This window comes from Pseudochaenichthys georgianus, chromosome 6 (genome assembly GCF_902827115.2).
Source record: "Pseudochaenichthys georgianus chromosome 6, fPseGeo1.2, whole genome shotgun sequence".
NCBI lineage: Eukaryota > Metazoa > Chordata > Actinopteri > Perciformes > Channichthyidae > Pseudochaenichthys > Pseudochaenichthys georgianus.
In genome coordinates, this window is record NC_047508.1 from 8,118,012 (window position 1) to 8,144,845 (window position 26,834).

General features: G+C 39.2%; 1 protein-coding gene and 1 long non-coding RNA gene across 2 annotated transcripts in view; one reads left to right on the forward strand and one right to left on the reverse strand.

Moving 5' to 3' along the window:
• Nucleotides 1-385: 385 nt before the first annotated feature.
• Nucleotides 386-26,834, forward strand: part of syt9b (synaptotagmin IXb) — an 87,927-nt gene continuing 61,478 nt past the window's right edge. The window contains exon 1 of the mRNA XM_034084376.2: nucleotides 386-957. Coding sequence (XP_033940267.1) covers nucleotides 810-957 — 148 coding nt within the window. The 5' untranslated portion in view covers nucleotides 386-809. The remainder of the gene's footprint in view (nucleotides 958-26,834) is intronic.
• On the reverse strand, nucleotides 4,290-26,740 carry LOC139433960 (uncharacterized). Its single transcript, XR_011643354.1, has 3 exons — nucleotides 26,607-26,740; nucleotides 4,456-4,523; nucleotides 4,290-4,372 (listed from the first exon to the last, which is right to left on the reverse strand). It is a non-coding gene; the product is annotated as an uncharacterized lncRNA (long non-coding RNA).

Below are 26,834 nucleotides of genomic sequence, written 5' to 3' on the forward strand. Positions count from 1 at the left end.
AAATATCTTGGTTTCTTCTTTTATAAGGTCGAATTGTTCGGTTGTCTTACATAATACACCTAGGTAAACAACATGATACTGATTGTTATTTTCTTTCATATTTATTGGATTTTTATGTTGGGGTATTTCAATTATATTCAACATTTGTTGTACAGTCAATTATTAATTGTAACTATTTCATTGTTAACCCTATAGTTGGAGGTGCACAGAAATCCTTACTGGCTGTTCCTCAGAAGACCTCTCTGTGTGCTGCTGCTTGGATAGATGGTGATGATGGTGTTGGAGGGGGCGGGGGTGCTTTATGGGGGCAGAACTTCCTGTCTGTCAGTGCATCACAGTGTATTGAGAAATAATTGAACGCAGAGAAAGCCGAGCATTCATTCAAGGACCTTGACTGACGCTGCTGAAGCCTGGAGGCTCAGCGGTGATCACAGAGGAGAGGAGACAAGGAGAGGAGAGGAGACAACAGCGGAAAAGTAAAGAAAAGGAATTGTTTTAAAGAGAAGAAGAGCGCGCTCGATTTGAGAATTTTTTTCAACAAAACCCTGCGATTTTTAATCTTTTTAACCAATGAAAACTAATATTTTTTTAACTTAAACCTTCTGCTTTTACTCAATCTTCACCAAAACTCAAATTAATTGGGATACTCGTGGATGCGTCGCAAGCCCCGGACTTCTCCAGGCGTTTAGCCGTGGTGCGTCTTTACGCCGGTGGAGGCTGTGTAAGCGTGTGTGTTTGACTGAGAGAGAGGTGGTGGTGGAGGAGGGTCAGCCGGAGTGGCCGTCCAGACAGAAGGATGCTGGAGGGCAATGCCTGCAGAAAGAGAGGATGAGATTTGTCGAAAGGCGCTGGAACTGCTGTCCGACCTGTGCTCCAAGGGAGAGGTGCAGGACGATCACTGCCTGGACTTCATTTACTACTTCAGGGACCTGGCCAGACCGAGATACACGGACTCAGGTCAGGCTCCACAATCTCCTCTCTGACAGTTTAAATAGTTGTAATAACCTGCATCTGTCGTAAAAAGCATCTCATATCTGGGGATTTATGGTTAAATTGATCGTTCGATTTCAGCACGAGTTTAAGATTTTTCATTTGATTTCAGAAGAGCAATTAGCAGACACTTTTCCTTTATACAGCTTGTGTTAAATCTTTATTACGTTTAATTTGGCTATTGTAAGTGCATTAAAGCCATGAGAAAAACATGAAAAAGAAACCAAAGAATCAAGAATAGTTTAAGTATGAGCTTTAAATAAGCAAATCAAACTTTATTTATATAGCACTTTTCATACATAAAGGTAACTCAAAGTGCTTCACAAACAAAACACATAAACAATTAACCAATAAAAACAATACTAACCCCCCTTCCAGGTAATAATCACACATAGCTTTTTGATGAAAAAAAGAACACTCGTATCAAAGATAAAAATAACAACATATTAAATGTAATTGTTCAGTTTTTACATGCAATGTATCCTAATGATTTGAAAATTGACACCTTAACTCACAGATTCAAGTCTTACTAAAAGGGTGTGTGCATGGTCTTCACAAACTGATCATTTCAGATCAGTGGTCAGTCTAAAAGCTACACAAAATGCTTTGATGTAATTAGAAAGTAGCAAAACAGGTCTTTCAGTGTTTTTCTTTCATTACTAAATGAAAAAGATTGAATAGTTGAAAAAAGTCAGATACATACAGCAAATGGTGTTGTGACAATAAAATGCAAATAATATAAAGAATATCATCTGTGAACTTGTTGATTGCATCAGCAGAACCATGTTTGTTTGTTTGCCAATCCACTACATCATCCACCCTTTCTCCAACAGACTGAGTGAGTGTTGCTCTCTCCTTCACTGTGGAGCCCCACCCGACATGTCCCATAAAGCTCCCAGCACTTAGACATAGGTCAAGAAAACAATGAAGATCTAATCCAGTGATGTAAGACTCCTGCATGGAGGAGTTGGCTGGATTTTCAATATTGACTTTAGAAACAATATATATATTTTTTTAATAGTGATAAGATGATACATTGAGCTACACTTCTGACACAACTAAAACATCTGTTAACTCAAGAGTTATAACACTTAACCAGTGGCTCCACTTCATTGGCAAAAGGAACATGAGTTTTCTAACCAAGATTAAATAAAGGAGGGGTCTATATTAAACAATCCCTGTCATATGGTGAGGAAGTGCATGTCTCTGGGTTCATAATACAAGTGTAATCCAATACAAAAATTACATGGATTTAAATCCATAAAAACAATATTCTAATCAATCAGGAGGACACCAACACTATGCCACATTGAGAAAAGTACTTAGTAGCTCAATGATATACTTTACATATTACTTTATGTCTACACTGTCACAACATGTTAAAACTATTGGAATATCAGAGCGAAACCACTTAGGTATGTTCCCTAAATATCATAACATTTGAGTTATTTACTTAAATAGGAGATATTATACTAATTTCCAGGTTCATATTTGTATGTAGTGTCTCTACTGGGACATGTCTCCATGCTTTAATGTTCAAACATCTCTTTGTGTTTCTCATACTGCCTGTGCTGCAGCACCTCTTTTCACCCTCTGTCTGAAACCAGAGCCCAGTCTGCTCTGATTGGTTAGCTGGCCGGCTCTGTTTGGACTGGTTAACCGTTTAGAGAAATGTTGGAAGTGTCCCGCCCCTTAGTCTATCACTGTGTGTTGAAGCGCTCGCCAATAGAGGCTTGAGTGTTGAATAGGGATGTCACTATGTTATGGAAATAAACAAAAGAGTCCAATGGAGACGTTTCAATCAGGACTGGAGTGTGTGGGAGATAAACTCTCTCTGGAGGGAACTCTGGGATTGTATCCTTTACAGACCATTGACATGCACACAAACCTATAACACACACTACAGGAAGCATACCAGGGCTCCTTTAATGGGTTCCACATAACCCATACACGACATAAAGTATTCTTTAATGAACTGTGATCACGTGTTCAGTACAGTGTGTGCGTGTGTGGTTTGGGTGTGCACGTAAGCTATTTGATTGATTGATTTCCTTTTCATATGGTCTACCGTACAGTGGGCTTGTTTGTTCATTCACTGTATTTCTCTTCTTCTTTGTGAGCGTGAGTGTGTTTACTTGTACGGTAGGATTTTCTATATATCAGCTGTGGCTGGGCCGCTGCCTTTAAACATGTTACAATTCATCATTAAACATGTATGATCAAGAGGAAGTTCAAGCTAGCAGAGTGGTTCCCCTGAGGAGCTGTGACCCACTTCCTCTTGTATCAGACTGCTCTAAATGCACACACACACACACACACACACACACACACACACACACACACACACACACACACACACACACACACCACGCACGCACGCACGCACAGCACGCGCACGCACGCACACACACGCACGCACGCACGCACACACACACACACACACGCACGCACGCACGCACACACACACACACACACAGTAACAAACAGTACCAAAACAACAGTTTCCCTGCGAGCGGAGAGCCTGGCTACGGTTTTCTGATACGTGACGTTTCAGGGATTTCAAAACGCCTCCATCCAAACAAGTGGTTTTGCGCTCAAAGATAATGCCACACTGGCAGTAAATGATTTTACTTTCTAATTAACAGGCTTATAATGGGCCATGTGATACCATTATGTACCCTTTTCTATCTATCGCTAAATAGTTATTGGTCAAATCAGGTATAAATGTATATCAGTCAATTAAACATGCAATTATTTAGCATGTTGGAAGTGTTATAGTATACAGCATTCATCAATAATTATTGCTTCTGTTTTTTCTATTTATGATTATATGCAAAGAAAACACAAGTTTAACAACAACATTGACATACAGTTGGTGCGACTAGGGGTCTAAGAAAACCACTTGAATATCGCAATATTCTGCTTAGTGTATCGATTCTGAAACACAATATACTGATTTTTAAATAATAATAATTGCATAATATTGTTTTAGCAGACCTTTTCTTTTGTATTTGGTTTTGATATCAGATGTTTCTGGGACTGTTAAAATGTGCATACAAATCCAGGTTCTGATTGGGTTCACTGATAAAGTCTCCTTTTTTAGTGTCAATTGCTATACAGCTGGTGTTGTGCTCCTAACATGTATGACATTGCAATATATTGCTAACAGTAAGCCATTATATTGAAATGTGACGACTGTATGATCATGGATGTTGTATGTAGCACATTTCATTGGAGGAGATGCTTTAAAATAACAACTTAAAAATCAATCTATTTTATTCCACAAATGCTTTGTTCGTATCAAAATCCATGGTCACATACATTCACAATCAACTTAGGCAGATGTTATGTGATGAAGTCTTGGTCCACCTGGCCGACCATCCTGTATGTAAACAAATGAACCATAAAGTTGAAGTACATCAATCATACTGTAATAGTGTACGTTTCAATGACTTATTCACTAACCTTCAATGGTTCCTTAAACTGTCAGCTCAGGTGATTTCAACAATTCCACTTCCTGGTCATCGGAACCACTGCAAAATACACATTAACAATCATATGTGATATTCCTTTTAATAGTTCTTTTTTTTTTAAACAATATTTTTATTGAAGTTTTCAAATATGGACGTTACACATACATACAATAACGGACATTACGCATACATAAAATAAAATAACGAACATTACACATACATGGTCAGTCTAGGTGGCAGATACAGTATAACATCAAATGAATAGGCATGTAAATAAACACAGGTCAGTATACAGATGATACAGAACCAGAATATGACGTGGGCTACTACACTGTAGAATCGTATTCCCGTTGCCCTCTTTCCCGCCCCGGTCTTTGGTGTTATTAATCATAACAAACATTATTTGTAAGAAAGTCCATGAAGCTCCCCCAGATATTTTCGAAAACTGCCAGCTTTCCTTTAGTAATGTATGTTAGTTTTTCTAAAGCGACACATGCTGACAGATCCTTAAAATATGTATTCATACTAGGTTTGTTCACATTTTTCCATTCTATAGCTATTGCCCTCTTAGCTTGTAAAAGACACAAGTCTATAAGTGCACGCTCACTCTTCTTAGAAACAAAGTCTTTTGGATAAATACCCAGGATGCACAACTTTGGCTGACAAGGGATTTTCAGTTTTGTTCTCTGGTTAATCCTGTTAAGAGCCTCCTTCCAAAAACGATTGACCACATTACATTCCCACAAACAGTGAAAGAGTGATCCTTTAGCATCGTTACATTTAAAGCAGGTGTCTGGGGTATTGGGATTAAAGTGATGTCGTTTTGACGGCGTTATATATGTTCTTAAAATCCAATTGTATTGTATCAACTTAAGCCGTGTGTTGATTGTTTGTGTTTGAGACATCAGGCACACTTCAGACCATTCTTTTTCAGAGATGTCCTCTTGTAAATCAAGCCTCCAGCTTTTAAATTTATCTTCTGAAGATTCAGGTGACTTGTCTACAAAGATTTTATAGAGCAGCGACAGCTGGCCTCTACCAACCACGTGTTTAACTGTAATGTCTTCCAGTATTGAGAGAGGTGGCTGAGTAAGTGAGCGGTATTGAGATGCAGAGATAAAATGTCTTATTTGTAAAAACTTAAAGAAGTGCTTAGAAGGAATATCATACTTTTCTTGTATTTCAGTAAATGACTTGAATTTTCCATCATTGTACAAATCGGTAATCCTGCTTAATCCCTTGTTCGCCCAAGTCTTAAAACCAGCATCTTCTGCAGGTATAAATTGACTATTGCCCCATATGGGGGTGAAACCTGACAGTGGGGGGGTGTCCCCTATATATCTTTGGACCTCATGCCAGATGTGTATGGGATTTCTTAGAAAGGGGTTTTTTGTGTTTTTCCCTAGCTTCTTTGGCTCAGAAGAATAAAGATAGCTACTAAGCGATAACCCTTGAGCTGAGCATGCTTCAATCTTGACCCACGCTGGAGCTTCCTCTGGGGAGAAGTAGCACATGGCTGCTCTCAGTTGTGCTGCCCAATAGTACCAGCGTAGGTTGGGCAGTTTTAGACCCCCTCTGTCATAAGGCAAGTCAAGTAGGGTAAAACGGAGCCTAGAGCGTCTATTATTCCAGATAAAGTGGGTAAATATTTTCTTAAATTTTTGAAAAAATGACTCAGGTGGGGGTAAGGGGATTGATTGAAACAAATAGAGCAATTTGGGTAATGTATTCATTTTTAAGATGTTAACACGACCGATTAAGGAGATTAAGGCATTAAGGTCCATCTGTTAAGCGATTCTACCACAGAGTCTACAGCAGGGTTATAGTTGGCTGGAACCAGATCATTCATTTCAGGTGTGATTCTTATTCCTAAATAGGTGAATCCTTCCCTATGAGCTGAAAAGGGAGTTTGTATTCTAGGTTGCTGCCTCTCTTGTTCATTTAGATAAAGTATTGAGGATTTATGCATATTTATTTTGTAGCCTGAGAATTCCCCAAAGGTCGTAATTAGTTCTAACAGAGATGGTATAGAATACTCAAGATTTGATAACAAAAGAACAACATCGTCCGCATAAAGTGATATTCGATGGTCCAAGTCACCCACTGAGATCCCAGATGTAGATGGAGAGTCTCTAATAGCCATGGCAAATGGCTCCATTGCTAACACAAACAGCAATGGGGAGAGGGGGCAGCCCTGACGTGTAGATCTGTACAATGAGAAGGATGTAGAAGTAATATTATTTGTCACCACTTCAGCTGTTGGGTTCTTATATATCGTCCTGATCCATTTGAGAAAGCCTTCGCCTATTCCAAACCTCTCCAACACTTCAAATAAATACTTCCACTCAATTCGGTCGAAGGCCTTCTCTGCGTCTAAGGACAGCAGTGCCATGTTAGGTGACCCTCTTTTTTCATAAAGAATATTTAGTACCCTTCTAACATTATGAAAAGCTTTCCTTCCCTGAATAAAACCATTTTGATCATCTTTAATCATGGAAGGCAGTAGTTTGTTTAGGCGTCTCGACAACGTCTTGCATAAAATGTTGCTATCTGTATTAAGCAGTGAGATTGGTCTGCACGATGCACAGTCAGTGGGGTCCTTTCCTGGTTTTAGCATCAGGGTGATTAGTGCCCCTCTAAGAGATGGTGGTAGGTCCTCCTTTTCGTATGACTCCAACAGCATATCCAAAAGAGGTTGTAGTAGCTTATCTTTAAATCGTTTATAGATTTCTATAGGAAGACCATCTGGACCAGCCGCCTTTCCCCCCGTCATGCTGGTTATGGCTTCTGAAAGCTCGTCAGTTCCTATGATATGGTCTAGTTTTCCTTTTGAATCAGTTGAAATAGTGGGGAAAACTAATGAACTTAGAAAATGTTCCTGTTGGCCTGAATCTTCATGTTCGGATGTATAAAGTCTTTCATAAAACATTTTAAAAGCACTATTTATTTCTGCAGGGTCATTTGTTAATTTACCATTTGTTTTAATGCTGTTGATAGCCCTTTCAGATTGCAATTTTTTAATACGCCAAGCCAATATTTTGCCCGCCTTTTCTCCCTGATCGTAGTAGCTTCGTTTTAATCTTAGTAAGCTAGCAGCTGTCTGGTTACTCGATAATTCACTATATTGAGTCCTTAGGACCAAAAGTTTTGCTTGCAGTTCTGGGCAATCTTGGGTAACAATCCTATCCTCCAAATCTTTAATCTCCAGTCAATTTAATTTGGATTTAAAGGCTTTGTTCTGCGAGCTAGAATAGCTAATAATCATGCCCCTAATGTATGCCTTAAACGCTTCCCAGCGTACAGTTGGAGAGGTTTCGTTAGTATTCATGCTAAAATAGAGGTCAATATGTATTCCTACAAATTCAACAAATGTTCTATCCTGTAGCCATCTGGATTGAAAACGCCACCTAGGTGGATTCATAACAAGATCAGAGTTATTAAACAATAATGAAATTGGTGAATGGTCAGAGAGGACCCTACTGTCATACCAACATGTTGTAATCCTTGACACAAGACCCATAGAAACCAGGAAATAGTCTATACGTGAGTGTGTTTGGTGAGTGGCAGAAAACAAGAATATTCTCTGGAAGCTGCTTTAAATGGCCTCCAAACTTCACACAAATTAAAATCCTGGATCAGTTGTTTAAGGGTTTTCCTTGTTTGGGTGTGAGACAGGTCTGTCCCCCTTGATCTGTCTATACTGGGCTCTAGTGCGCAGTTGAAGTCTCCCCCTATGATATAATGGCCTGGGAGGGAGGATAAAGTTAGAAAAATGTTTTTGAAGAATAAGGGAACATCCTCATTAGGGCCGTCTATATTGACAATATTCAAGGTTTCTGTAAGAAGGGTGCCGTGAATGATGGAATATCTGCCTCTTGGGTCAGTATAGTCCTAATTATGTTAAAAGGAATGGATGTATGTCTAAGAGTTAACACCCCTCTAGCATGGGAAGAATAGGAGGCTGCGATGACCTGACCATTCCATATTTTCTGGATCTTATGAATATCACATTGTGGCAAATGCGATTCCTGTAAAAGCAGTATTTTGGAATTCAACCTCTTAGCTCTATTTAACACTTGCTTGAGTTTCGATAAATTATTGAGCCCACGTACATTCCATGAAGTTATCTTAAATTCTGTATTGGAAGTCATATTCTGTTATCTAAACAAAAATACCACAGTATTTAGAAGAAACAGAAAGTAACACAATTCCATAAACACCTGACTGAAATAAAACTGCCTATCAGACTGCTTAACACGACCCCATTTGCTGACCGCAATATGAACAGAAAATAAACACACCATGACATAAAACAAATAAAACAAAACACCCCATGTGAAATTCCCCAAACGAAGCTCACCCCTCCCTTTGCTCAAACGATGAGCATCCCTTTCCCTCCTAAAGACTCTAATCATGGAGCTATCTGGTCCACCAAACTGAGGAACAGAATAAATGTCCACAAACAAGTCCCTAAAGTGTCGCTCCGCCCTAATTTCCATACAAATTATAGAAATGTTAACAAAGGGAATGAATAAAACAAAACACTTCTATAAAATATTTCACTTTTTGTCGATGTTTTCATTCACTAGGCAGCAAGTTTAAAGCTCTTAAAATAAAATGTATTCATAAGTAAACACAGAGTTTAGCTGCCATTGTTAGGATCTAAATTGTGGATTATTAATTTGTTTTATATCTAATGAAAATTATATAAAATGTGAATTTGGGAGTGTAAAGGCATAACTTAGATTTAACCGTTCAAGGACAGCACTTATTCAATTCTTAACAGTATCAATAACAGAAAACACACTTCTTCAACAGCTATACCAGTGTATAGGCTACATACATATTATTACTGCTAAATACTGCAAAGACAAACCTTTACTTTGACAGTGTATACAGTAGATTTAGTCCTTTTACAGTAACAAGTAATATACTGCAGGCCATTCTTTATGGTAATCTCACCAGGTGCTTTCACAGAACTGTTCAATCTCTGGGCCTCTCCTTGATCTTTTCCAGGAACGTGTGTACATCCGTAGGAGAGGTGAAGAGGTGAGAGTTGCCGTCATGTGTCACTCGGAAAGAGGATGGATATTGTATTCCATACCGTAGACCCATGTCTCTGCACCTCGTTTTAACTCCATCGTAGGCCCTGCGCTTTTTATCCGTCTCCTTAGCGACGTCATGGAAAAACATGATATGATGTTTGTCAAAGTGGATTTTACCCTTTTCATGTGCAGCCGACATCACTTTGGTTTTGTCCTTGTAGTTTAAGAACTTAATCAGAAGTGCTCGAGGCGGTGCGTTTGGCTTCGGTCTGCCAGATGGAACTCTGTGCGCCCTTTCAATAGCGAGCGGTGCTGCAAACGAACCGGCACCCAGAATTTCAGGGATCCATTTTTCCAGAAAGGTGCATGCATCCTTCCCTTCAGCGTTTTCGGGCAAGCCTATCAGTCGCACATTAGATCTGCGGCTACGATTTTCCAGATCTTCCATTTTTGCCTCCAAGCTTTCCACCTGTTGTCTCAGATGTTTCGTTGTTTTATTCAGCGCTGAGGTATCGTCTTCCACCGCTCCAAGCCGCTCCTCAGCCTCCGTTAATCGGCCAGAGTATTGTTTTAGTTCGCCTTCGATAGATTGTATTGAGTGTATCACCGTATTACATTTTGCTGCAAAGTCTTCCTTCAGGTCTTTCTTTAAATTGTTGATTGCACTCAGAATTGCACCTGAGGATTTATCCTGCGACAGCTCTTCTCCCGCCTCGTGTTCCATGTCGGGAGTAAGGCCAGGTTGAGACAGCGGTGGCCAATCTTCTTCGGATAAAGTTTCCAAAACGTTGTCCTTTTTAGTTGTTTTCTTGCGTGGAGGCATTAGTAACACCGTTATGATTGTGTAAAATGCGTTTTCCTTTTACCTCCTGCGTTCAAAATAGTTAATTTACAATATTAGGGCAGAGCGATGACTGAACTACGTCTGATAAACACCGCGCCATAACCGGAAGTCTTTTAATAGTTCTTTATGTTTACTGAGCTATTTACCTTATGGCATAGTATTATTCTCACCAAACTGAGATCAAAAGACTAAATTAAAGAACATCATGCCTCTAAAACTGTTCCCTGACCCCCCTGAAACGACTTCGTTTTAGTCCCTTTGTGAAAAAAGAACTCCTTGGAACACAAATGTATCACCTGTACTTCTATTTTGGAGTGAACAGCCTGCTCCTCAATGGACCTCTACGATTGCACCAGCTGTGAGGATAAATTGGTATTGCAATTGCAAAGCCTTTTTCTTGGCCTCATTCGTAGTCTCACCCTATATGAAATAAACCGTCTGAGCGGATGAGTTTTTTTCAATACATAAACTGCAAATATTCAACAAATATGAGAATAGTCTCCTGGTGTAATTTTTAAATAAATCTGGGTTTCATCTGCATAGATATGATAACTTAGGTAGTTGTTTTTCATAATTTGAGCCAGTGGTAGCGTATAGATATTAAAAAGCAAAGGTCCCAAGATGGAGCCTTGAGGACCTCATGTCATATTTGTCAATGCTGATGTTTAGTTGCCTATAGAGACAATGTTTTTTCTGTCCTTTAAGTAGGAACCAAACCAGTTTAGAGCTGTTGCTGAAACTCCCACCCAGTTTTCTAGTCGGTCTAACAATATGTTGTGGTCAACAGTATCAAACGTAGCGCTGAGATCTAATAATACTAACACTGATATTCTGCCACCGTGGCTGTCCAAGCTTGTAATCATTTCATTTTCTCATCAAAAAAGCAATACATTTGAATCAAAATGTAAATGTAGCTTAACAAGGTGCAATATAAAACTCAAGCGACATAAACTAAATGCTATTCTGAAATGTTTTGTAGTTTGAAGTATATTGCATATCTCTACAAGGTCATGTATTAGCAAGCTAGCTGATGTTTAGTCAGTGAGCTGTGTAAAGTGTTCCCATTGGTGGTTACAGGGTGCAAGTATTCTGTAACTTATTTGTACTTGAAGCGTAGTTTGTGTTGTGTAACCTGTTTAATAATACATACGCCACCACTTCCAAACACACACTTTACTTTACTGTAGGCTAAAATGTATTTAAGCTGGTGCAACCGGCTCCTGTTCTCAAAGCTTTTTTAAGAAGAAAACTACATTTCCTTCTATCTCTAACCTTCTCGTGCTCAAATGTGTAGCTCACAGCATGCAAGGATCTTTTTTGATCTATTTTTGGTACAAGAAAACAGTGTGCTGCTGAATGGAAATTATCCTTTCGTATTGTTACACCTGATTCAAGTCAACAACAATAACCCCAATGGAAATGTAAGGGAACAGGAAGTACATTCACTCCTTGCTCCCGAGATGTGGGATTGATTGAATGATGAGGAAAATAGGTTAGGTTTCATTACAACCTTGATTGCATTTTTGAGGTGTTGTATCTAGGCAACATAACATTATTGGATTTTAGGATTAGAAATCTTTGAACCCCTGGTGATATTCACATATGAGCTCAATAAAGTTAATGGCTCTCATCCTTTATTCTCTTCCCCTAATTGGAAATCAACCAATCGACAACGCTCATTTAAACTGCCTAGAATTACTTTCCTTCAGGTGTTATCAATAAACAGCTATTCCCTTGTTTCCACTTAGCACAGTAACAAGTCATTTCCAAGACATTATCCCCATGCTTACCCTCTGCAACTACATTCCCATGCCCTTTCACCTCAGTTATTGTCTCTTATTGTCACTGTTGAGTTGGCTGTTGCAGCTTATTGAACTGTACTCAGTGCTGCTCTCCCTGGAGGAGAGACTACTATCATAGACTGAATATATTGTGTACATCTAAGAGTTTAATGAGATGGCTATAACCCGAGGCCTACTCTCTGTCAGTAGCAGGCATTGGAACCATAAAACAGTCATAATCATTGGCACTTTACATTTAATACTGTATTAACCCCTTAGGTACCATCGTTTTGGATATATTAAAATGTAAACCGTGAGGGCAATGAAGGGTGGACCCAAAAGCAGGACGTACACAGAAAAACCCTTTAATCTTTTTTAGGCAAGTCAATGCTTAACAACGATAACTGAACTCTCTGGAAACATTAAACAAGGATCCAACAAACAAACACAGGAAACCAGAGGACTGTACTACGAAGCCAGTTCAACAGACCCTGGATATGTTTGAGTTATCTGGCTTAACTAACCCGAACAAACGTGATCTCGCTAAAGCCCCTGTCACACTGTCCCGAAATTGACACCCGATGGACACACGATAAAGGAAATGTTCAAATTCGGCTGTGATCGTAGCCACATCGGGCCATTCGTGAGGGCATCTACAGTAAGCCATCGTATGACCGCCGGTGGAGTTTCTCAGGCTCCGGCAGCAACTTTGTGAGGGCATCTTGTCAAATCGTGTCATCTTCGTGTTATCATCGGTGCATTCACCCTCACTCTGATCGGGGCGAATGCCCGATGGCACCGATGATAACAAGATGCCCTCACGATGGCCTTACGAATGGCCCGATGTTGCTACGATCAGAGCCGAATTTTAACATTTCCTTTATCGTGTGTACGAAATTGACACACGAATTCAACACGAAAATGAACCTTCGCAAGGTCCTTCGGCAATTTTTTGACATGCCAAAGATGTTGCCACCTCTCACGAAGTTGCTGCCGGAGCCTGAGAAACTCCACCAGCGATCACACGATGGCTTAAGATGCCCTCACGAATGGCCCGATGTTGCTACGATCAGAGCCGAATTTTAACATTTCCTTTATCGTGTGTCCATCGGGTTGTTTTATTGCACAACAAAATCATGTAAACATATTATGTAAATAACCCAATTTGTGTTCTGTGAAACTAAAAAGGATATAATATATTATTTTGAAGGCGAGTTGACAGGAAGTTGTAGTTGCTATGGAAACAACATGACGGAGAAAACTTAATTTCTTCGACATATAAAGACGGAGAAAGTAAAGAACAAAGTCGGAAATATCAGTACTGTATCATAGTACTTTAACATAATTGTTTGTGTTACTTTCGTTGCAGTTGTATGTCTTAAATGTAATGTAAATGTTGCCTTCGTGTGTGGTACGGGGCCATCTTCGTGCGAAATTCACAATTCAATATTCGTGTGTCCATCGGGTGTACATTTCGGGACAGTGTGACAGGGGCTTAAGCGGTCCTACGATGCTGGTTATCAACTCGGTAAATCAAACAAAACACAGAGAAGCGTACTGACAGCAGAGCGTCATACTTCATGAACGAAAAGTAAACGATCATGTTAGATAAATATGAAGGAGTTAAACTTGAATGAACAGTTTTATGATATCACTGCCCCATCTACAAGTGGATCTGCCTTTAATCACATTAGAGTGTTTCGTCAAGTGAATGTGTTGTTTAAAATAAATGTTTGTGGAATAGAAGATATCATATATCCCCAAAAATATTAGAATAACATAATTTACCGCAGTAACCAGGCTTATTTTGATATCTTAAAGACATCGTATAGTTTATTAAACGTTCATCTAAGCGTACCTCAAATGTAATAGTCAGATCATTCTGAAGATGGGCAGTGATATTCTAGGAATTTACATGTTGGCGATATATTGCTGCCCGTCTTTCCTGCACAGAACGATTTTAGAAGCAATGTATTTCTATTGGTAGTATGTTTCGTGCCTGCACCAAATAATAACAAATTAGAAGGAACAAAAGATTGAAAAAAATACAGATTTCAGTATTCTGAGGCTCTGAGCCACATTTATTTTCCTCACAAGAAAAGTCCGACATTATACAATTTAAAATAAAAACAATAATCGTGGCTTGATATTGAGTAAGAAGATGTTTTTATGAACCACACAGCTTCCGGTCTTCCAAGACCCGCTCGACTGGACAAAAAGACGTGCTGCAGGCACCACTATGTACAATGTGTATTTCTATACTAGAAATAGATAATAGAAATACATCGCTTTTAAAATTGTTCTGTGTGACACGAAAAAAATGGGAAAATCATGTTAGTGAACACGAATCAATAGATTACATTTATTTTGTGACTATTACACAAAATCAATCAATCAATGTTTATTTATATAGCCCAATATCACAAATGTTACATTTGTCTCAGTGGACTTCACAGTTTGTACAAAATATCAGTATGACAGTGAGAAATGACTCGTCAATGACGGTTGACTCATCAGCACTAAAGCTCCACAAAAATAAAACCAACAATAAAACAGGCCATAAAGTCACTAATCATAGATATAGATAGATCTTTATTTTGTCATTGTACAGGTACAACGAAATTACAATAAACTCAAGGTGCCAACACGCAACAACAAGAGAATATAAAAACAACAAGACAATATAAAAACAACAAGACACTATAAAAACAATAAAAACAATAAATGGGACTTAAAAAAGACATGATAGGGAATATGTACATAAATAATATATAAATTAAATTGCACGATTCCCCTCGTATTGCACGGAAGGCTTATATAATTTAAATATTAGCAGCGTTTAGAGTGCATGGATATTATTATTGTTGGGGAAATATTTTCCAAGGCTCATAACTTTGACCCAGTTGATCAGTTCATGCTGTCCTGACTGAGCACAGGCACCTGCAACCTTGGCTGCTGTGCTCTCAGTGTGTTGTCTCCCTGTTCCTGCCTGTTGGCGTCAGCTGACAGAGGTGTTATGATTCTATCTTGTTATGCACAATGTTGATTATTCTCTGAGAACTAGCTAAATACGCGGGTCTGGGGTAGAGTTCTTCAGAATTGATTGTGGCATCTCAACCGTGTGGTCAACTCGTGGCCCGTGACATGTCTTGTCAACTCTCCGGCCGAAGCTCCAAATAAACCGTCAGTGTTTGCCATCAAAGCTCCAGCTCTCCTCGTGTCTCTCTGAGTCCTGACTCCAATTGCTTCAGAAGTTTCCCTCACAATTATGACCTATAGATTTAATAAAATAAATAAAGAGACTTTCTATGCTGTTAACCACAGTTTGTCTCGTCACAACAATAAATGGTGTTTTAAAAAAAAAAAATCTAAACTTCTTCCAAGCTTTAAGGGTTTTAGATGACTTTTATTCATTTTTATTTTGTTATTTTATATTTTTCAAGACAGACACAACAATAAAACAGCAATGCAGTACAAGGAGTATGCTCATGCAAAAGCACACATGTATATGGTCACTTTCTAAAATGCTGGGATCTATTTGCCGTGGATGTGTACCTATGTGTTGTTACATTTTTTCAATGTGTGTTTTCCTCTTTATTTAATGTTTATCTACTAGTCTGCTGTTCGGTATAAATGTCCTCTTTGTGGGATGAATAAAGGATTTCTGATTCTGAAAAAAGATCAGAGGAGAAGAGAAGTAGGATGTGGGAGGAATAACGGTGTTCATTTATTTTACACATGTGTTTCTAATTCTAACACCTAGTGTAACCATAGAAACACATGCATGCACATTATCTTTCAACAGTACATCCGAAACCTAAATATACTTATTGCTATTATTTTATTATTTCCTTACTCTTCATGCATGATAGTGTCAAATGCTCCCCATCACAGTGTTGTAGGTGTCTGATCTTACCCATACCTATGTTATTGCCTTTCAAACTTCGGGTAATTATCAATGGACGATTTGTATAGAAATTCTGAATTTGTTCAATTGGACGTCCAAGTATTCTTACAAAATTACAGGTTTTCCATTATTGTAGATTGCAGATTGAGACAGGTACAGCTACAAGGGTGTATGTTGTCTTTCTGCAGCATAGACAGTGCAGTACAATGCAGTCATTAAAGAGGCCCTTGTTCAGAGATATTCTCTCCTGTCATTCTCAACACAATGGGCCACTTGATTTAACCTTGTAGCTTCCATGAACAAACAAAAACACATGAGGACTGGTACGTCAGCTGAGAGATGGAAGGTCTTCCTTCACATGACCCTTTTTCCCTTTCATTTAATTTAGCTGATGCTTTTATCCAAAGCAACATGATATAGGTGCAATCATCCATGAGGATACCAACTCAATCAATACATGTTTGCTGTTGTCCTAGGCTTTAATCATTCCACTCTTTAAGCCTCCTCCCTCATCTTCCATTATGACATAGGACACCATTTCTCCCTGGTGGGTTTTCTGTGGCATCTGCCAGCTGTGACAGAGACAGGAAGTCAGAGAAAACAACGCTAAATAAGATACAAGACATTATTGTGTGCACCTTTCCCACATTTTTCATATTGAAGAAAATCACTTAAGGTGAAGATTATGCAACACGATTATACAGCAAGTTATAAAGAGCATCTAATTATTCTTTTTTAATGATTCCTAAACAGCTTTATGGATGTTTATGTCATCTGATACAAGCTACTCTTAGTTCCATCAGAGCGTATATGCGTTTTGATTTAACTGTGTGAGAAGAAGCACCTTTTAGCCTGATAGACACACATTTAAAGGTTAATGAATCCATATTCCTGTGCAGGTAACAATAACACACATGCTTAATTAAACATGAGGACTGCCAGGTGTATTTAGGTTTCAAATGTAGTGATGTTGGCTCTCTTCCTGTTTCATGTGCTACCTATTCTGAAGTTCCACACAAAGTAACCTTTCTGCAGCATAGCTGGATAGTCAGACGTCCTAGAGCGTGCTGCTGATTCACACGACTCATCAAAGGGAGATTTAGTCTAAATCAATTAAAGCAGCCATCCGTGTTTCTGTCCAATTTGGGGGTTTAAGCTTGATTCGATTCAGAGGCAGCCTCTTGCCAAGGCTTCTATCAGGAAACATCCATTCACATTGTTGGAGGGAAATCTGACTGATCTCTTCCTCTGATGTGCTTCTCATTAGTGAGCAGTAATACTAATAGGATTTTACTAGGTCACATAAAGCATTACTACCCAACATTAAGTGTCAATTGTTTTTGAATCAACATCACAGATATATTACATTTATTTTGGTATTTACTTTAAATTAGTATTATATACATACATAATATGCTTTATAATGGCTCTATATTGTTATTTTCTTTTTTTTACAACGTCAATCCTCTTACTGGGTTTATGTATGCGCCACTATACAACACAGCACATGTTTAAACCTACTTGGCAGTACATCTGATTTTCACTCACTGCATGTTTATTTAGGAATGTGCCTGGAACAGGTTCCATCTAACAATTATTCTTGAAATTCACTGCATTGTGGTCTCCAAAGGATCTTGTCACAGCTAGAAGCTCAACGGCATTAGCATTGGCAAGGTGTCTTTCATCGAAAAGTGTTTATTGTTTTATTTCCATCCACTGGCAAGTTATTGTAAAACTACATTTCATTTCATTTCAAATCTTTATTTAACCAGCTAGGTCCCATTGAGGGAGACCTGCAGCAAGTAGATTACAACATGATAATCACTGTATGTGAATTCATGAATTCTAATGATTATATTCACCACTTTGTTGTCTCCAAAGGACGTTGTTACGCAGCAACATGCTCCACAGATCTCAGCCAGCTGTCAGATTGCAGTAAAAAGCAAATTGATACAAAGCCCTCTTGATATAAAGCAGAATAGAGAGTAGCCCTGAGAGGGCAGAGCGTACTGCAGGAGCAACACGCAGGTATACGTCATCAAAATGTGGCTACATCACATACGATTGTCCTCTAATTGGTTGCGCCTCTAAAGTTAGGGTTAGCAGACATTCCTGTGTTATCCATCCCTTACCATTTTGTGTGTTTTTTTATGGGTGGAAAAAACTGAAAGAAGACCCCAACACATGTTGGACAAAGAGCATTCTAACTGCAACCTCATGACTTCTGCTTCAACGGGGATAGGCTTAAGCAATCCATTCAGATCATTTAATATTTCACTGTCTCAAAGTTCACAGTAACAGCACTCAAATATATCTCCAAAGCATGATAATTACATATTTGATGTATTGCAGAATATACAAGTAAAGGTTTTTAAATTATAGTTAAATTGGACATTTATGGTCTTAATAAAAAGGTAACAATTTACCACTCAAGAGATTTTACTGCCAAATAGTCCACATACACTGTGTAAGCTTCCTCTTAATAATCACACACTTTATAGTTTTGAACTCAACAAGCCAACCACATGCGGTTACACTAATCAAAACATGTCTAACCTTTTTAATTATAATTGTTGACTTCCTTTAGCGTATTGATTATTGGAGCTCCTGAATCCAATTAACCACCAACAGCTGTACGGGGGTCAGGCCTTGATTGCTAGGGTACATGAAAAGCAGCCGGAGCCTTTAGAAAAGGCTCAAAGGATTTTAAATGAATCCACAGGCCTTTTCATTCATTTCAAAAGCAGTATGCAAAGGGTTTGGAATGTTATATACAAACATTGTTGACTCAAATATTCTGAAATAACGGTGGTTGAATGGAAATTGGTTAGCCTTGGACACCTCTTTTGCTTTTGACAGCTAATGATATTGTGGCGTGAAATCACTTTGGCCAGCAGTGCAGCATAAATGTCATACATTAAATGGACAGAAATACACATTGACCATCCATCCATGTTCACACTCAGCTGTGCTGGAGAAGCCAGTGGTAATGGTAACTATGGATCGACACTGTAATGATCACATCTTATTAAATGTAATTGCATGTTCTTGATTGGGTGTAGGTGGCATGTCTCTGGCATAACTTCACATTGGTTGTATAGCATTCAAAATGAGCAAGAGGCGGCAAACATGTTGATATAGGGTTGTCAGAAAGGATTACAACCTTTAATAAAATGTTAGTATGTGTCAGGACACAAACTGATGAACCCAAATGCACGACCCAGAGACAAAGTCTTCAATGTAAAAAAATGTAATTTTAATTTCACTGATCAGATAATCCCTCTTAACAGAGTAGGTACTGGAAATAACAAAAAGCACTCGCAAGGAGGAAAAAACTAAGCACAACAAAAAGAGAACTTAACGAAAACTTAAGCCTACACAATTAACAACAAAACCTGACATGAGTGAAAGCGATCCTTTCTGAGCTGAGGCTTGGTACGACCATTCTGGGAAACAAACAAGACGAACTGACACAGGACAGGGGAGAGACAGGACTATTTAAACATGAGGGGAGTGGGAACAGGTGGAAACAATCAGGGGCGGGGCAGACACTGATGATGGCGGGAAAAACACACAAGGGGAGGAAGAAACTTGGGCTGAAGTCGAATAGTCCATTTAGCTAAGGAACCTTCCTAAAGGAGTGAAATGACCCGGAAGTCCCTCAGTGGCAGCCATGATAAGTGCCGTTCGAATTCTCTAGAATGATGAGAATGATAGGAAAGGAGGTTTCAAACTTCCTTTATAACCTCCTTTAGCTTAGGAACCACTGGACCTCCCTAAGCGAACATGCTGCCCCACAATGCCTTGCAGCCGCAGCATTTGGCGTCACTCAACAGTCGGCCGTTCACGGAAACAAACGATTATGACGGAGAAATGATATCATGAAAGTTACGGTGCTTATTAAGCATTTTAAAACATAGGTGGTAAGTTGCCAAAGTGCTTTGTTTTGAACGTTCATCAGTATTATAATCAAAGAGAAATATGAACGTTAGTTTTCACTGAAATTATCAAATAAAGTCAACATTTCACAGTCTTTACTGAGCTGTGTGGGGTTTGTTCAACTTTTAAAAGATGTTTGAATGGTGATATACACACTGATAGATGTTAAAGACTAATGTTTATAATAAATAAATCTGTATTGATTTTAAGATCTTTAGTTCATACAATCATACGTATTGGGATCATTGGTATTAATGTGGACCGGAGGGAGAGGGTGACGAGCATAAGTTTCACTTTCCTTTTTTATTTCAATTCCAACTTTGGTCCTGAAGAATATGTTTCTCTGTTGTCCACGTTCATAAAGCAAAGCAGCAGCATCAGAGCACGGAGCAGAGTCTCTAGATGAGTTTACAGCAGTCCCTCGTTCTTATTGAACATCCATGTTGTAGTCCGCTATAGAAAACTGTGGTTTCCATGGTTTCCCCACAGCAGCAGACGCACATTCATGACGTCCGCTGGCGCATCATAAACACGTCGGATAGTGAAAGTGCATTCGGATTCTCTAAAGTACCGCAGTCTCTTCTCCTAAGTCCTTTTGAATTCTCCTATCCACTATCCCTTAACCCCGTGACGTTTCACTCAGAGGTCAAGGAATAGACGATAGGGTTAGAACTTAGGAGCTGATTTTTAAACTATCCGACTGCAGCCAGGGCCTGAAATGAAAGGCAAGAGGTAAATACAAAATAAAACAGGAAATGACAGACAAAATGCATAAACATAACTAACATATTTGAGAAGACACAACATTGTGTGCATTTCAGAATATTTACTTATCAAGAGGTATTTATTATGTGATTGATTTCTGTATTCTATACACTATGTGTGCATGCATTAATCATTCTGCACATGTGTTATCTTATTATTACAACATGCACTCAAGCAATACTTCATCGCCACCTCTAAACATAGTATGTAATGCTGTTCACATTAGCAGAACATATCTTCTTTTCTATTCATTATAAATGTTTAGGTAACAACATTTAATTGGAATTAAAATCAGGAAATGAGGCGTCATGTTGTAATATCATACATCAGATTATTGTTTCTTTCCTTCCTTCTTCCTTTTCTTCATTGATACCTTCCTTGCTTTGTTTCTTACCTTTCATTTATTCTTTACACTCCTTCCTATTTCACTTTTTACATTCCTCCTTACCCTTCTTTTTTCTTTATTCCTTATCACCCACCTTATTGTGTCTGTCCTTTCTTACTGCAGCTCTTTTTTATTTGATTCTTTGCTTTATTTCCTACTTTCATTTCTCGTATCTCTCACTTTTTCTTTCTTTCTTTCCTTCCTTCCTTCCCTCCTTCCTTTATCTAAAGATATCTTGCTGTAGTGTATATTACTTTATAATAATGTAATACTCTTTAACCAACAATGCATCTAGAATAAGTCCAGTTGTGGACAAAAGTCTAGCGAATGCAAGTTTAAGAAAAATAATGAAGTTCAAAGATATATGCTTATTTTCATTGATATTCATTTAGCTTCAAGTAACTCTATGCCCTTTTATAATGAGTGGAACGCTTTCCTCTTTGAACTTGTGGACTGGACTCTAATTACCGCCACACATGAGCTCATACACACATCTCAGGCTGCCTGAGCACTCTCCGCTGTTCCATTAAGAGATGCTCTCAGGTCTTTTAGCAGGAAGCAAACGCTATAAAGGAAATGACAGTTCAACTCATTTGCAATGTAATATAAATATGACATCTAGCAGCTATTAAAGCATATTTTTGATTTTGTGACACCATCTCATACGAGTATATCCTAACTTGGCCAATTCTCAGAGTAACACTATTATTGTCTGCGTATCACAGAGTCTTCTGGGCATTGTACCAAACAAGGACACCCAAAAAACACTTAATTGTTTCTCTCTGTTGAGTCTGATTCAGAACAACTAGCAACACAAAAGAGAACTAGAAAGAAAGTTGTTGTGGAGAGACATACAGAGAACACTGTCACCTTTCTGTTACTCACTTTCTCTTGAGGATGGAGAATGGGGATGTCATGTTCCTACATGGCACGCTAACGCCTTGGAAAGTGACAGAAAGTTGCACAGACATTTATAATATTGCCGCAGCTAAAACAAATAAAACAAATGTATAAATATTTTACAGCAACCAGGACCTCAGAATACTAAACCTAAATAACTGTAAGAAGAACATTGACACAATGTCCAGCTGAATGAACGAAGTGCAACACACTAGCTATGACACACCTTTCTTATTGTCGATACATTGAGGGATATACGCTATATTTGATTAACACCAGTATGTACCTTATACATCCACCTCGAGTGATTGTCTCTGCACCAGAAATAATTTAATTTTAAAGTTCAACCGCATATTATATAAATTATATCAGCGCCACACCTGCGTAACACATGGTGCCTCTTGTCTGAACAATTTTTTAAGCAATTTGTAATCTATTCTTGTCGACTTGCAGCCTAAATACAAAGATAACTCCACTCTGCTACCACTGCTTACCTCTAATGACATGTGGAACAGAGGACAGGCATGGTTCCATGTACAGCGAACTGGAACTTTGAACAGGTGTTTTCATCTTTTCTGCCTGAAGTTCTTGATCAGGTGTTTGATGTGGGCTGGCACCTTTCTGCAGCGATAAATAAAGAAAACAAAGAAAACATTATTAATAATAGTAATGATGGTAACAACAATAATATTAGTATAACTATTTATATAGCACTTACACAGTTGTGATTCTCACAACAAAAATAAAGAACAAAACAATATCAACAATAAAAAAACTAATGATTATAGGAATGTTAAGAGACAAAGAAATTATAAACATTCTGAGAGGCCGACTACAAAAGGTAGACTCAATGGCTCTTGATGACATCAATGAGCAGTCCCAACACATGCTGTTGTATAAAAAGAAAAATAATAGGTCCAGATTTCTTCTATTTTGTTGGATGATTTGTTTTATTTATTGCTGATGGATGTTAAGATGTGTTTTACAATTATAACAAAAATATTATTGTAATTGGAATCAAAAAGATTGCAAATCATAGTTTTAATAAAATAATTAGCAATATAGGTTTTATACAACAGCAGTAAAGCATTACGTTGCTAAATTAACGTACACTGAACTGTAAAACAACTTACCACTATTTAGGAAAGGTTCTGATCAAAAGGGTTGACTAGTAGGACAGCAAAGTGGTGGAGGAGGTCTATGTCATGTACAACAATTGGTAGATGTTACACCTGAAAGAAAGATAAGGACATAAGAGAAGACAGGAGGACAAACATTTTCTTAAGTAAAAGACCAAATCATGTCAAGCTTTAACATGAGCCTGTTTTTTCAGTCTGCACTGTAACTTTTATCCATGTACTTTTTCTTGTAATGTTTAATTGAACTATTCATATTTTAGACTGCACTGTAACTTTTATCCATGTATTTTTCCTCAATGTTTATTTGATTAGCTTTTCTTTTTTAATGCTTAATGTCTTTCATTTTTTTTTGTAAAGCACTTTGAATTGCCTTGCGTTGAAAAGTGCTATATAAATAAACTTGCCTTGCCTTGCCTTGCCTTACAATGCACTGTTGGAAATTACATTCCAAAAGCTAAATTCAAACTCAATACCATACATAACTGGGTACCAAAGTGCTTTACCTGATAGAACACGTTCCACACGGAGCAGCAACCATCCGGCTTGGCCTTTTGCTGCATATCATCTCCTCCCTCTCCACTGTTTCCAGTAGATCTCTACTGTCCAATACAACTGAAATTCCCCAAAAAATCCTATTAAAAAAGTTAAAAACAATAACTTGCTTTTGGCATTGAAATGGATTAGAATCTCACCTTTTTCCAGGATGTCAGGAAGGCCAGGAAGTCATTCCCTTCAAGTCCGCAACCAGTCATAGGAGTTCAAATGCAAAGCCTGAACGACGACAAGAGCAGGAGACTTACATTTTACAATAATATTTGTAATTAATACCAGAGCAGTGTGTATACGACATGCAAAGAACAGATCAAATCCCTTGACAGACTCACACACTTTGGTGATGTCCTCATCTGATAAGGTTTAATTTTTTAGCAGCAAAGTAACAAGTATATGCCGGACCCAACTCATTTACAGTATGTTGTGCATCTCCTCAACAATGGTCCGTATCATTGAGTAGAAAAAAACTGTCCCTACATTTTCTGGTAGATTAACACACATTTGTAAGAAAGGTTTACAATGAAGCACAAAAACCCTCTTTGTATTAAGCGAGCTGCCACAGAAAGTACAGCTTAACATGCTAACCTTTGGTAGAGTGAGCTAACTAACTTAGCTAACTTCATGTTCAACACAAAACCTCTAATGGCATTACATTGACGATTTTAAACAAAACGTTACTCTCTCAACTTGTAAGATAACGTTAAGTTAACTTACCCTTAAATAACTACATCACGTTTTTCAGGGGAAACGCAAACTGCAGAAAACATTAGCTGCTAACTGTTGTTAGCTACGACAGCTAGCCTCCTAGCAAACGTAAGGTTAAGTTAACATTAACGTAACGTTGTAAGAAAGCAAAACGAACCTTCAAGAAAGCCTTTACTCTCAGACTTGGTGAAATTGTGTAGTGTTGCTTCCCTCCAGAAGGAGTTTTAGCGCGTTTCCCAGTAGACAGAGCTGAAAGGTGCCTCCCAGAAGAGCAGCCGCTGGGCGGAGTCACAGAAACGCTCAACTGATCTTCACTTCCCGACCGTTATGGCCCCTACACATGTGCACGGCGGCGTGCGTTGCCGCTTCAACGCTTCCGGCCCGTCCACACAGCGGCGTGCGTTGACGCTTCACCATTCACTTTGAATGGGGTGACGTCACTTTTAGCCGAAATGCATCGTGGGAAGCGACGCGGAGCGTAGCTGGCGTGGCTCGCTGGAAAAGTTGAGCAATGTTCAACTTTTGACGCCTCGGCAGAAGCGTCAGCAAATCGAATCATATGCCAGTACAAGCTCAAGCCAATCAAACCGCTGCTTGTGTGTCAGGGGCGGGAGATTCATGTGATTGGTTGTTGGTCGAGTTTCAGACACGCCCGCCGGCAAGCGTCAGCGCACGCCGCTGTGTGGACGGGCCGTTCTGCCCATTCACTTTGAATGGGGTGACATCACGATTCGCCGAACTGCATTGTGGGAGCAAAGCGTAGCTTCTCTCGCGGTGCTCGCTGCAAAAGTAGAGCAATGTTCTACTTTTGCCGCCTCGACGGAGGCGTCAGCCAATCAAATCCCGCGTATGCAAATCTGACAGTATAAGCGCTAGCCAATCAAACCGTGTGTATGTTGGGAGAGCCAGACCGCAGTTATTTCCCATATGTCAAAAAATGGAGGAGAAAATTATCGGGGCGGTAGGGAATCACCCGGTACTCTATGACCAGTCCCTCTTTACATACAGGGATACAAACCGGAGGAGCCAGGCATGGGGGGAGGTGGCAGAGACAGTGGGGGAAACTGGTAGGTTTTCGCCTGTTTGGGGAGTTTATATCCAGTGTACTTCGTTTGAATGGACAGCTAGCAAGCATAGACAGTATATTTAGCCAGCATGGATGTAGCATGAATGCTTTGCTTTGTATGTCCGGGGCGGGACATTCATGTGATTGGTTGTTGGTCGGGTTGCTCGCGTTGACTCCCCAAGCTCAAGACACGCCCACCGCCAAACGATTTTTGGCTAAATATACTGAATGGGCAGAAGCGTTGAAGCGGCAACGCACGCCGCCGTGTGTAGGGGCCGTTAGTGCCAGTCAAAACATACCGCTTTCTTTCAACCACTGCTGTGTCGCCGTTCCCCCATGTCCCGCCCTCTCTCTCTGTTTGTGTCTGTCTCAGTTTCACCAGCAAGACTGCTGTTAGACCAGCATAAATACCAGCTTCACCAGCATAGACCAGCTAAAATACCAGCTAAAACCAGCATAGACCAGCATGACATCCATGCTGGCCTATGCTGGTTTAGCTGACCATGCTGGTCTTGAACCAGCAAAAACCAACTAAACCAGCCTTACACCAGCTAAAACCAGCTAAAACCAGCAACCATCTTAAGCTGGTCTATGCTGGTTTTTTCAGCAGGGCTTTTTGTTAGCCCTGTTTCACAAGTGCTGATTCTGTGTCTGTAGCTTTAAATGCAAATGAGCTGCTGCTGGCCACTACCCTCTGCAGAGTGTCTGGTTTAATGAAACGCAATAGGCGCTTTCACAACGGAGTACTTTTCCCAGGAATAGTTCCTGGGATTTTGCGTTCACACCAAAAATATCTGGAAATAGAACTTTTTTTTGCGAACCTTTTCACCCCTTTTTAGCCGGGCCGGCTAAAATGATTGGTCGTGCTTTTTACAGCGCCTCAGCTTCCACAGATGAATTTATTTTTTATGGATTTTTTGTCAAAGCACTTAAGATATTCATTGCTATCGGGATGTTAAGAGCATTCCATGCAATATAACAACAAGTGCACCTCGAGCCGGTTTCTCAAACTTACCTACCCCACCTTTAATGTCAGCAAAACATTACAATTATTATTTACAATGGACTACGCATAGCTAACAGACTCATTTCCACCACTCATGGACCACACCCACCTTTTCTTTGGAAAAACTGGGTGACGTACTGTTGCCCTTTAGTCCCTCTCGCTTGTCTTTCTCTCCTTTATTTTCTTTCTTGAAAGCCTGTCTTTGTTAGTCGTTGAGACATCGTACACACGTAAGTACTAGCATCCCTCCTCACATGCTCTCACTAGTCTCTCTGCTAGAAAGGGCCAGTGCTGCACAGCGTTTGGAGGCAGGACCAAACCATTACATGTAAATAGA